The sequence below is a fragment of the Microcaecilia unicolor genome, chromosome 3, assembly GCF_901765095.1.
Source record: "Microcaecilia unicolor chromosome 3, aMicUni1.1, whole genome shotgun sequence".
In the NCBI taxonomy this organism is placed as follows: domain Eukaryota; kingdom Metazoa; phylum Chordata; class Amphibia; order Gymnophiona; family Siphonopidae; genus Microcaecilia; species Microcaecilia unicolor.
The window spans coordinates 357,644,336-357,658,521 of NC_044033.1; the positions used below are offsets into that span (position 1 = coordinate 357,644,336).

At 45.4% G+C, this 14,186-nt stretch overlaps 1 protein-coding gene across 1 annotated transcript in view; it reads right to left on the minus strand.

Moving 5' to 3' along the window:
- The window catches only part of REPS1 (RALBP1 associated Eps domain containing 1), a 294,751-nt gene that overhangs the window by 204,755 nt on the left and 75,810 nt on the right, over positions 1 to 14,186 (minus strand). The window contains 1 exon segment of the mRNA XM_030198532.1: positions 7,950 to 8,013. Coding sequence (XP_030054392.1) covers positions 7,950 to 8,013 — 64 coding nt within the window.

The window sequence follows — 14,186 nt, forward strand, 5'->3', positions numbered from 1 at the left end:
TTTCGTCGCCTTCAGATCCTCGGATACTATCACCCCAAGATCCCTCTCCCCCTCAGTACATATCAGACTCTCACCGCCTAACACATATGTCTCTCGTGGGTTTCTACTCCCTAAATGCATCACTTTGCATTTCTTCGCATTGAATTTTAATTGCCAAACTTTAGACCATTCTTCTAGCTTCCTCAGATCCCTTTTCATGCTTTCCACTCCCTCCCGGGTGTCCACTCTGCTGCAAATCTTAGTATCATCCGCACATAGGCAAACTTTACCTTCTAACCCTTCGGCAATGTCACTCACAAATATATTGAACAGAATCGGCCCCAGCACCGATCCCTGAGGCACTCCGCTACTCACCTTTCCCTCCTCCGAGCGAACTCCATTTACCACCACCCTCTGTCGTCTGTCCGTCAACCAGTTCCTAATCCAGTTCACCACTTCGGGACCTATCTTCAGCCCATCTAGTTTATTTAAGAGCCTCCTGTGAGGAACTGTGTCAAAAGCTTTGCTAAAATCTAAGTAGATTACGTCTATAGCACGTCGATGATTCAATTCTCCAGTTACCCAATCAAAGAATTCAATGAGATTCGTTTGGCACGATTTCCCTCTGGTAAAACCATGTTGTCTCGGATCTTGCAGCAGGTTGTGTCACTCTCCCTCCCTCTCCCCCTCCACAAAGTCTGGTGTTGCTTTCCTTCCCTCCATCCTTGTCCAACATTTCTCCTCTCTTCCCTGCCCTCCACTCCATCCATGTCCAGCATTTCTCCTTTCTTCCTTCCTCTCCATCCATGTGCATCTCCTTCCTGACTTCCCTCCCTCCCTCCATCCATCCACAGCAACTCTCCATTATCCCCTGACCTCTCCTCCATCCATCCATATCCAGCAAATTTGCTCTCTCCCCTGCCCGCTCCCTCCATCAATGTCCAGCAATTCTCCTCTCTCCCCTGCCCTCCCCCCTCCATCCATCCGTCCAGCAACTCTCCATTCTCCCCTGCCCTCTCCTCCATCCACCCATATCCAGCAAATTTGCTCTCTCCCCTGCCCCCTCCATTCATCTATCCATGTCCAGCAATTGTCCTCTCTCCCCTGCCCCCCCTCCATCCATCTCCAGCAATTCTCCTCTCCCCTCCTCTCCACGTCCAGCAATTCTCCTCTCCCCTGCCCTCCACGTCCCGCGATCTCTCTCCACCTGCTCTCCCATCCATGTCCAGCTATTCTCCCTGCTCTCCCTCAGCTCCCCGACAGCCTTCCTCTCCATTCCATCCTGCCCCCCTCCCCCACGCATTTAAACCTTTTTTTTTCCTCCCAGCGACGGCAGTGAAGCACACAACACAGTGGGCTCGCCTCCAGCCTTTCCCATACCTCATACAGTGTCCTGCCTTCACGGAAACAGGAAATACATCATCGCAAGAATGCGGGACACTGAGTGAGGGAAGGGAAAGGCTGGAGGCAAGCCTGCTGTGTTGTGTGCTTCACTGCCGTCGCTCCGAGGAAAATAAAAGGTTTAAAGGCACGCGGGGGGGGGGGGGGGGGGGGCTGGAAGGAACGAAGAGGAAGCCTGTCTGGGAGCTGACGGTGGGAAGAGCTGCCTGCAGCATTGTGCCAGCCCTGCATTTGGGGGGCAATGCCCCCCCGCCCCCCCAAACTACGCCCATGGGTAGGCATCTCTCGTACCGCAAGTGCAGGGGCTATTACTGCTCCTGCGGGGTAGGGAAATAACCTCTTTTTTTCACCTGCGGTAAAACTTTGAAAATTTTCCCCATTCCTGCAGATTACTGCAGTTTACTGTGATTACCCACTCCCGTGTCAGTCTCTAGTCACTTCCTCTCTGGGCAAAACTAGGGATTGTAAGGTGGTTCGAACTACTTGAGGGACTATTTTTAAGGGTGAGGGGCTATGTTACTACATATACACCCGTAACACCTCAGTTACTACTTATGGCCCCTTTACACATTCTCTTCCTTGCCCTGTCCCTTCCTAATCTTTTTCCCCTCCCCCTACCGCTGTCTACCACTGGAACTCACTGCCCACCCATGTCCTCTCCCATCTTGCTCACTACTGCAATACCCTACTCACCCCCGTCCCTCACCACCTCACCATCTCTCCTGTCCCCCTCCTCCTTCCTAGCTCTCAACCTTCAACACTTCCTTCCTGCCATTAACCCATCCCCATTCCTCCTAAGCGCATACCGTCTTCATCGCCTTCGTCGCCCTACCTCCCCCACCCTCCTCCACGCTCTCTTGCTCCTCCTCCTGCTATCCGCAGGAGACATCAATCCCAATCCAGGTCCCCCACACCTGTCCTCGTCCTATCCATGCAAACGTTTCCGGGATGTCTCCAATCTCATATCTATTCCCCTCCCCCCCCCTTCCCTCCCCTTCTCATGTGCACTGTGGAATGCCCACTCGGTCTGCAACAAACTTCCCTTCACCCACGATCTCTTCATCTCTCATTCCCTTCACCTGCTTGCCCTAACTGAAACCTGGCTCTCCCCTGATGACTCTGCCTCAGTTGCGGCTCTATGCCATGGAGGCTCTCTCTTCTCCCACACTCACCGCCTAGTTGGCCGCGGAGGAGGCGTCAGGTTGCTACTCTCGCCCTCCTGTAGTTTCCAACCCCTCCTCCTACCACAGTCTCACTGCTTCTCATCCTTTGAAGTCCACTCCATCTGTCTATTCTACCCGTTGCCACTCAGAGTGGCAGTCATTTACCGCCCCCCTGATAAATCCCTCTCTTCCTTCCTCACCGACTTCGATGCCTGGCTTTCTGTTTTTCTTGAACCCTCATCTCCATCCCTCATTCTCGGAAACTTTAACATACACGTTGATGACCCGTCCAATTCTCACGCTTCTCAGTTCCTCACTCTAACATCCTCCTTCAACCTCCAGCTATGTTCCACCACCCCTACTCACCGTGATGGCCATTGCATTGACCTCGTCCTCTCCTCTTCCGGCTCACCCTCCAATTTCCACACCTCAGCTCTTCCTGTCTCTGATCATCACCTGATCACCTTCACACTTCTTCACCCTCCCCCTCAGCCCCGCCCAACATTAACCACTACTTCCAGGAATCTCCAGGCTATTGACCCTCCCACCGTATCATCTAGTATTTCTAATCTCCTCCCCTCCATCATGTCCTCCGAGTCTGTCGACGAGGCTTACAATGCCACTCTCTCCTCTGCTCTGGACACCCTTGCACCATCCACCTCCCGTCCCACAAGGCGTACTAATCCCCAGCCCTAGCTGACCCCTTGCATCCGTTACCTTCGTTCCTGCGCCCGATCTGCTGAACGCCTCTGGAGGAAATCTCGCACCCATTCAGATTTCCTTCACTACAAATTCATGCTATCCTCCTTCCAGTCCTCACTATTCCTTGCCAAACAGGACTATTACACCCAATTGACTAATTCTCTCAGCTCTAACCCTCGTCGTCTCTTCGCCACCCTTAACTCCCTCCTCAAAGTGCCCTCCGCTCCCCCACCCCCCACTCTCTCCTCAATCACTGGCTGACTACTTTCGCGACAAGGTGCAAAAGATCAACCTTGAGTTTACTACCAAGCCACCTCCTCCTCTTCACCCTTCAACCCTCTCCCTCAACCAACCAACCCAGACCTCCTTCTCCTCCTTTCCTGATATCTCCGAGGAGGAAACCGCCCGCCTTCTTTCCTCCTCAAAATGCACCACTTGTTCCTCTGATCCCATCCCCACCAACTTACTTAACACCATCTCTCCTACTATCACCCCCTCCATCTGTCATATCCTCAACCTATCTCTCTCCACTGCAACTGTCCCAGACACCTTCAAGCATGCTGTAGTCATGCCACTCCTCAAAAAACCATCACTAGACCCTCCAACTACCCGCCCCATCTCCCTCCTACCCTTCCTCTCCAAGATACTTGAGCGCGCAGTCCACAGCCGCTGCCTTGATTTTCTCTCCTCTCATGCCATCCTCGATCCGCTTCAATCCGGTTTTTGCCCTCTTCACTCGACAGAAACAGCACTCTCTAAAGTCTGTAATGATCTGTTCCTTGCCAAATCCAGAGGCCACTACTCCATCCTCATCCTCCTGGATCTATCCGCCGCTTTTGACACTGTCAATCATGACTTACTTCTTGCCACACTGTCCTCATTTGGGTTCCAGGGCTCTGTCCTCTCCTGGTTCTCCTCCTATCTCTCCCACCGCACCTTCAAAGTTCACTCTCATGGATCTTCCTCCACCCCCATCCCCTTATCTGTTGGTGTTCCCCAGGGATCGGTCCTTGGACCCCTTCTCTTCTCAATCTACACCTCTTCCCTGGGCTGCCTGATCTCATCTCATGGTTTCCAGTATCATCTCTATGCTGATGACACCCAACTGTATCTCTCCACACCAGACATCACCGCGGAGACCCAGGCAAAGGTATCGGCCTGCTTATCCAACATTGCTGCCTGGATGTCTAACCGCCACCTGAAACTGAACATGTCCAAGACCGAGCTTATCGTCTTTCCACCAAAACCCACTTCTCCTCTTCCTTCACTTTCTATCTCAGTTGATAACACCCTCATCCTCCCCGTCTCATCTGCCCGCAAGCTCGGAGTCATCTTTGACTCCTCTCTCTCCTTCTCTGCGCATATCCAGCAGATAGCCAAGACCTGTCGTTTCTTCCTCTTTAACATCAGCAAAATTCGCCCTTTCCTCTCTGAACACACCACCCGAACTCTCGTCCACGCTCTCATTACCTCTCGCCTGGACTACTGCAACTTATTCCTCACCGGCCTTCCACTTAGCCATCTATCCCCCCCTTCAGTCTGTTCAGAACTCTGCTACACGTCTCATATTCCGCCAGAACCGATATACTCATATCACCCCTCTCCTCAGGTCACTTCACTGGCTTCCGATCAGATACCGCATTCAATTCAAGCTTCTCCTTCTTACCTACAAATGCACTCAGTCTGCTGCCCCTCACTATCTTTCTACCCTCATCTCCCCTTACGTTCCCGCCCGTAACCTCCGTTCACAGAATAAATCCCTCCTCTCAGTACCCTTCTCCACCACCGCCAACTCCAGGCTTCGCTCATTCTGCCTCGCCTCACCCTATGCTTGGAACAACCTTCCTGAACCCTTAAGCCAAGCCCCCTCCCTGCCCGTCTTCAAGTCTTTGCTTAAAGCCCACCTCTTCAATGCTGCGTTCGGCACCTAACCCTTACCATTCAGTGAATCCAGACTGCCCCAATTTGACTGCCCCTATCGGACCAACCGTTCACTTGTCTATTAGATTGTAAGCTCTTTGAGCAAGGACTGTCTCTTTGTTAAATTGTACAGCGCTGCGTAACCCTAGTAGCGCTCTAGAAATGTTAAGTAGTAGTAGTAGTATGTTCTATATACCCCCTCACTCCCTACCAGTGAAGAATCCTTCGCTGGTAGGGTGAAGAATCCTTCACTAGTAGGGTGAACAGTGAGAGCACTGGATAGGTGAGGCAGAAGTGTTGACTGCAGCTGCTTGCATGGCTTCTCCCCTCTCACTCTGATCATGACAAGAAGAGGAGGAGGAAAGTGGTTGCACATAAAGCCATGTCTTCCTCCTCTGCCAGCCCTACAACTGACAGACAAATAGATACACCATATAGCCATGAAGTTTAAATCAGCAGTCTGACACCACATAGCAGAGGACACCACCACACCACTTTCCTCCTCCTGGTGTGTGAGGAGGGGGAGGTGGAGATGCTTAAACTGTGCATGGAGGGGTAAGAGAATTGGAATGTGGGGGGACATGGAAGAACTTGAATCTGTGCATAGAAATAAAAGGGGAAAGAGAACTGGGGGTCTACAGAGTTGTCAGGCAAATCAGTTCCAGGAGAAAGACTTTTTAGCCAGTCCTGACACAGCACTTACATCCCAAAAGCAGTATGATATTGGTAGTCCTTGATTTGGGTAACTTGCCATCTCTGGGTCTACGCCTGGAGGAGAAGGTAGAGAACTAGGAGTAAAGGAAGCAGAAGCAAGCAGAGAACTTGGAAACAGAAAACTAAGGGTTTTGCTCACAGTTAACTGGTGAACTCAGACGGCAGGGGAAGAAGAAAGAAAAAGCTAGTGAATGAAGAGAGGTGATGGACTTGCTGTCGGATAGAGAGAGAGAATATAGGAGAGCAAAGAGTGTTGGTAGTAGAAGGAAAAAAAAGAAAAGAAAACTAGGCAGCATAGAGAGCAAGCTGGGAGATGTCCATCCCCCAGAGAAGGGCTGGTGGTTGAGCCTGCCAAGCAGAGGGGTAAATAGGGACAGATCATGGGCAGGGAGGAACCAAGTCTTATGATGGGGAAATTCTTAAGAAAAGAATTACAAAGAAAGAGTGCAGAATTTTAAAATATTGTGCACAGAATTTATTTTGTTAAATCTGTTTAAATTCATACAATCATGAACTAGAATAAACAGAATTAATGTGTGTCTAAATTTCATGTCATACCGTTTCATCTGAAAACAGACCATAGGAGGTGGAATTTTTTTTTTTTTTTTTTTTTTTGGGGGGGGGGGGGGGGGGGAGGACACAGGGGCCTCAGTCCTATAAATATTTTGCCCAAACACAGCATTAGCAATTAGACAATCTGGGGGTAGGGCCAGAGATTAGGTTTTTCTTTGGCACATCCATTCAAAAGATGTTCTATTGTTCCAATATACCACAAATCCTATTCAAAACATATCAGATTTTGTGGAAATCTCAATAAATTTTTATCTGGACATTTCTATATATCTATGGAAACACAACATATCACTAATGTTCATCTCCAACAACCCAGGAAACAGTCTCAATTTCAAGAAATTACAGTTAAGCTGCTTATCAACTAGCCAAACATATGGGTGACATCATCCTACCCCAACAGTTTCCAGAACTTTCCAAGGAATGCTTAGCAATCCCTCTGGGCATCTGTAGAAATTCACAGACATCTACAGTACTTTTCAGTTCAGTAATGCAGCTAGTGAATTCAGCTGCAGAAGGGGAGAAGGAATAGTTTATGCAACTGGTACATTGTTTACAGAGAAAAGCTTTGTTTTCTCTGAATAAAAACAGTTCAGCCAGACATATGGGACCTTGCTATAAAAGGCCTGTTTTTAAAATAACCAAATAATATGAGAGGGAGGCATCACCATCAATAAAAAGCAGAATTAGATTTTCTTTTTTAAGGAAAACAACCTTAACTGAAAAAAATGGGCCTGCTGAAAGCTGGAGCAAGTTTTAACCCTTAAAAAATAATCTAAAGAAAAGGATGCCCACATTCAATAACAGTGTTATGGGGACATCTCTCCAACACAGGTTGACCTTAGATGAGCTACCAACACCCTAACATTGTAGGCTTTTCCATGTTCTTCTAAAGACAAGGTCACCTGAGCATGTGAAGAATATGTAATGTACAATCCAATTAGACAGTGCGCTCCAACAGAGCAATTACTGGATCATTAAACATACGCATAAATTAGGTGAACTTTGCTTCTGTCTTGAATGGACTAAAGATATTAATGACCTTCTTGCCATCAAAAGCAAGGAGGACTCATTCGCCTTTGCTGATGTGGCTTTGGGGAAAAAAAAGTTGGAAGGATGATAAGACTATTCATGGTAGAGATCTGGTATACTAGAAACAAACCTGAGGTACATACACAGCATCACGCTTCTATGGTGAAATTTAGGGTATTGTAGACAGGCTACAGATCTTGAAGTTTACAGTCTTCAGATTAGACTGAAATATGTACAAGTAGCTTTTCTGTAGACATGAGAAAGGTGCCTCCAGATGTCTATCTAGTTATGATAAGGAACAATATCCTACAAATGGTCAAGCTTCTACCACCAGTAGATGGGGATATATAAGTGGCACTGTGGGCTTTTTTCACTGGGCTGAATGAATGAATGTTACTTATTCAGTTACTATAAGTCAGTCTTGTAGTTTACCATTAGTGAAAATATGTCACTACATAATGTACTCACCAAATGTGAGAAAGCTCAAGAATAGGTAGTTTAGATTTTGTAAAAAATTCTTTTGCAGAGGATCCTGAAATAAAGAAAAAGAATTACATTTCATATGCATTAAAAATACAATTTAAATAAAAAATAAACTATGTTCACAACTAAGTGCTCAGTATTTCAGGGACACAATAAACCTGAGAATACCTGCAACTGAATCTAAGGTTTAAATCCAGCTGACACTCCTTGTAACCTTGGAAAAGTCATTTCGCCCTCTAATGCTTCATGTACAAGGTGACAATTATTCATATCTGTTAATTTCCTCTTCTTGAATCCTGATAAACCAGTCCACACCAACGGGTTGAGTCCCCTTACCAGGGGATAGAGGTAAAGATACTGAACTACTCTAGGATTAGGTCCACCTTGCCACATCTATCTTGAACCAGTAAAAACCACTGCAGCATATATCAAAGAATAATTTTGAAATAGCTATATACAAAACCTTGAGAGCAGACTAAGACTGAAAGGTATTCTGTATGCCACAGTCTTCTAGAACAGGCCCTGACTGGTCTAGCAGGACTCAAGGAAAGAAAATTAACAGATATGAATAAATTTCACCTTCCATGTTAATCCTGCTACATAAGTCTAGACCAATGGGATGTACAAAAGCAATAAACATATTATCTTGCTCTTAAAACTTAAGCAAGTGTATGCCACAGATTTAATTGTTCTTAATAATATCAGCCTCAACTGCCCCAGGATAAGTCATAGACTTTTACAAATGATAACCCTATGGGGTGCACTCTCATCGACAAGCTGTATAAACCATAGTGGGGAAACAACTCCCCAAACGGAGAAAAAAAAACACTAACCAACTGTTAGTAACATACAAAAATAAAATAACTACTTCACTCAAATTTTAAAGTGTTTGTAGTCAAACTGTCTACTTCAGTTTCAAGACCCGAACTGAGCCACTACATTTGCATATATAGCTTTAAATGTAAGCACTTAGTTTTCTTATAGTCTCTTCAATTGTAGAAAATATGATGACAACAGCTTTCCAAAATTCATGGAACAGAATTCAAAGTCTTAATCCTCAACAAGGGTCCCCTTGTTTCGCACAGCTGCGTCAGTAGGTGATACTTTTCTCAAAATTGTAGAGGCAAAAAATGATGAGAAGGAATTTAAAGATGCTCAGAAATCTTTTTTCTTTTCAACAAACTTTACTGAACTGAACAGCTAATAACCAATCACAAATAGGCATCCCATTCTATCGGTCCATTCAAACCATGCAGAATTATCGTGTCATAATGATAAATCAAATGCTGCTCACGTTGCCATAAAATTCTAGATATATCTTCCCTACAGCCATTGTCTGGTATGTGCTCAACAGCCATGCATTTAAGGTCTTTAAATCTATGATTGAACTCTACGCAGTGTTTAACCATAGGGGCTTCCAGCTTTTTTAGTTTTCAGGCAATGTCTATGTTCTACTAACCGTGTTTTCAATTTTCCCTTGATTTGTCCCAAATACAATAGTCCACATGGGCAACACAAAAAATATATTACCCAAGTAGTACTACAATCAGTGGTACTCAATATAGGAATCATCTTATTTCTTTTAGCCCACCAAAATTGATCGTCTTCTTCCATGTTTTCACACACTGAGCACTGACCACATTTTCGATGTCCCATGCCTTTAGATCTAATTGTCATATGAACAACTGCTCTAGATAAAATATCAGCCAGATTTTTGTTCCTGGCATAAGATACTATGCACCGGGACTTCTGAAACAGATCATGTGTGCTCAGAACTTTCCAATGATTTTGTATAATTTTGGCTTTTTTTTTTGGGGGGGGGGGGGGGGGGGTAAAGTCAGTGTATTTCACAATACACACAAAATTTTTGATCTCTTTCTGAGGTTTGGAATATAACATCATTTGCCTGTTATTAAACAGTAATCTCATCTAGGTGGAGATTAGGTGGTGACGCCATTAATTGGGAAGCAAAACCAGTGCTGGGCAGACTTCTACGGTCTACGCCCTGATTGTGACTGGATAGGGATGGGCTAGAGTGCAAGTTTAAGGGGTTTTGACGTTAGCTTCAGAACTTTGTACAATAACAATGCTGGACAGACTTCTACAGTCTGTGCCCTGAGAATGGCAAGGACAAATCAAACTCAGGTATAAAGTATCACATACCATGTAAAATGAATTTACCTTGTTGGGCAAACTGGATGGACCGTACAGGTCTTTATCTGCCATCATTTACTATGCTACAACTTTATGATGATAACCTCTGTCCATTAGTTTAACAGCTACGAAATATCTCATAAACTGAGAAAGGCTGTTTTTAATGTGAATAGGATGCATACTGTTGAACATAAGCAAAGAGCTGTGATCTGTAGGTTTTGAATAAACGCTAGTGCTTATTTGACCCTGCTGGAAGTGAATCTGCACATCTAAAAATTTACTGGGGAGCAGTATTTACTGCTCCCCAGTATCTCTCCACACTCGTCCTTCCCTACACCCCTTCCCATGCACTCCGCTCCATGGATAAATCCTTCTTATCTGTTCCCTTCTCCACTACTGCCAACTCCAGACTTCGCGCCTTCTGTCTCGCTGCACCCTACGCCTGGAATAAACTTCCTGAGCCCCTACGTCTTGCCCCATCCTTGGCCACCTTTAAATCGAGACTGAAAGCCCACCTCTTTAACATTGCTTTTGGCTCGTAACCACTCGCCTCCACCTACCCTCCTCTCCTCCTTCCTGTACACTTTAATTGATTTGATTACTTTATTTTTTGTCTATTAGATTGTAAGCTCTTTGAGCAGGGACTGTCTTTCTTCTATGTTTGTGCAGCGCTGCGTACACCTTGTAGCGCTATAGAAATGCTAAATAGTAGTAGTAATCTAAAAAATTTACATTCTACTGAATATTCATATGAAAAACGGAAAGTAGAATGTATGTTGTTCAATTCATTTACAAGTTTTTAAAGACTCCTTAATGCCACTCTACATTACAAAAACATCATCTATATACCGCCACCAGCAAAATACCTAGCTGAAACAGTCCAAAGTATAAATAAATGTCTCTTCTATGTGTGCCATAAACAGGTTGGCTATCGAGAATGAAAAGGATATCGCCATGCCACAAAGTTGTTGAAATAGTTTTCCATCAAACAAAAAATAATTATGTTGAATTACTAGAGTGGCCAGTTGTAACTCTTGTGACTCTGGGCAAGTCACTTAACCCTCCATTGCCCCATGTAAGCCGCATTGAGCCTGCCATGAGTGGGAAAGTGCGGGGTACAAATGTAACAAAAATAAAATAAAATAACAAAAACTCTGTGGCGATGGGGGAAGACTGAAGTAGACAGTTTGACTACATACACTTTAAAATTTGAGTAGAATAGTTGTCTTTATTATTTTTTTGAATATTTACTAACAGTTGTTTTTTTCCAATAGTGGTTTTTTTCTCCCTTTGGGGAATTGTTTGCCACTATGTTTTTTACAACTTGCCAATGATATGATGACAGTGCGCCACATAGGGTTATCAGGTCTATGACTTATCCTGGGGCAGTTGAGGCTTGTATTATTAAGAAAAATTATATCTGTGGCATACTCTCTCTCAAGTTTTAAGAGCAAGATAATTTGTTTATTGTTTGGTATTCACCAACTGCTCTTCCATTCACTTTTTTGGTGATGTACAAAAGTAATACCTTACTGGGAGGGGAAAGACAAGACCCCCTGAATAAATATCCTGCAGAAGGCCTCATCGCCTCTGCCAAGATCTTGTAGTGCCTCACAAAGGAATGCAGCAACAACAACATTGCTGCCTTGAAGACAGGCTCAGGCAGCAGCATCCCAGGCCATCACACCTGAAGTTAAGTGGAATGAGCCTCGAGACCCACCAGAACTACCTTTCACTGAATAATGTACACCGTTTCATTTGCAACCTTAATGTAATGTGCTATTGAGGATTTACATGGCCCTAAAAGAAGTCTATCCAATAAGCAGAAGGAATCTGTCACCTCCAAATACTGAAGCAAAACTCTCCAAATATATACAACTTATGGAGTCTCCAAGAGGGCTACAATTTAATGTGCATCAAAAACACCAGGAGGACCGCTACCTGATTCATGTGAAATGGAGAAACTACTTTGGGAAGAAAGGAAGGAACTGTTCAAAGTGAGACTGCATCATCAGAAAATGAAAAGTAAAGGTCCCTGCATGACAAGGTTTGCAGTTCAGACACTTGCCTGACAGAGCAAATGACTATCACGAACATTATTTTCAAAGTAAGGTGCTTCAATAATGATCCTCTCAAAGGCTCAAATGGCAGGCCCTACAGGACACTACAGACCAAGTTTCCACTGCAGAATAGGCCAAAAATGGGGGCCTAATCTGTTTCACCCCACATAAGACACACACAATATCTGCCTGCACCACCAGCCAGCTATCCCAGTCCTTTCCCGGAAACAAGAGAAGGCTACCATGTGGACCTTTAATGAGCCAAAGACTATCAGGCCCCTCTGCAGAAATTCCAGAATATCCGTCACCTGTGTACAACAGGGAACAGATCATGCTCAGAAAAACCAGAAGGGATCAGGGTCATTCATGAACACCAGTCCCCCTGCCTTGGAAGGCACGAACCCTGCAGGAGTGGAAGACAAGAGGATGCAGCAAGTCTGGGTACCATGGCCAGTGGGACCAGTCTGAAATGACCAGAATCATGAGAGAGAAATGTCTGTTGGCCTCCAGAGGACTCTGCCCACCAGAAGCCAAGGAGTGAACACAGAGTGGTACCTGTAGTGACCAGGGCTGCACCATGGCCCCTCCCATGCCTGAAGCACTGCTCACACTTGGCATTCTGGCATATCATTAGGACAAAGAAGGGAGGACCCCAGCAATCCACCAGGAGCCGGAAGGCAGAGGTTCTTAGCACCCACTCACCCAGATCCAGACCATTCTGGCTAAGAAAGTCAGCCTGCACATTCTCTGTCCCTGCTAAGTGCACTGCTGAGAGGGCTAAGAGATATTTCTCAGTGCAACTGCAAATCCAGTCCATCTCCAGTGCTACTATTGCATTTCAGGTCCCCCCCCCCCCCCCCCCCCGGCTTGTTGATGTAAACCACAATCATTGTATTGTCCATCATCACCTTCCCCTTCAACAGGGAAACTCCAGAAGCACCAAGCAAATGGCCCTTGCCTCCATGTGATTTATGGGCCATCCCACTGCACTAACCATTAGGGTACTCCTCCACAGGGGCCTGACTCACAGTGCCAAGAGTTACATGCACTGTTGAAGCATTAAGGCCAAACAGTAATTCCTTCTTGTGAAATAAATGCTTTTGCTGGAAGAGCACACAGCTAGGCATTTTGTGAATACATATGGTGCAGATGTTAGGCTAAACCACAAGGATGACTGATGCACTCCTGATGTTGATGCATCCCCACCATACAGTGTCTCCAATGCACTTGGGCCAGACTCGTAAAGCACTGAACAACTGTGCCTTAAGCTTCTGATGTCCATGAAAACCTCCAGATGTCACCTAACAACTGGGCCATGTCAATATCTTGTGGTCAGGTCCAAGACATTATCCGAGGGCACAAAACTTGAAGCAACTGGAAGCTACTTTTTTCAGTGACTTCTGAAAAATAGCCATAATGACCTGACAGCAAAAATTCTCTACTAATGCTTCTCAATATGTCAATACCATGGTTACAAAATAAATAAAACTGAAATGAAAAACCTCACTAACGTTCACCGAGAGTGGGGTCTGTAGGAGTGCCAACTCAATGAAATGGCAAAACTTTGAACTATTACTTTTACCTCACTGTGGACGCACTGAAGAAATTCATCCTATGGGTTCCTATGTAAAAACAAACTAAGGTAGCTCATGAAGATGGTTCTGGAGCTTGAATCAAAGACACAATTCTGGATAGCTCTTGAACATGACAGCTTTGAAATACACCTCACTGGCCCAGGCTCCGCAAAACAACATAACCCATACATGATGACCTGTTATTCTTTTGTCTTCATAGAAAGCAAAGTTACTTACCAGTAGCAGGTGTTCACCGAGGACAGCAGGACATGTATTCTCACACATGGGTGATGTCATCTGACAGAGCCTAGTGCAGACGATGCCCAGTGTAATCTTTAAGAAGCTTTTAGCAACATCCCATTATGAATGAACAGGTGCCTTCCCACCAGATGCGCAAGTATGGGACCAGTTGTACTATACTAAAGCTGAAGGAA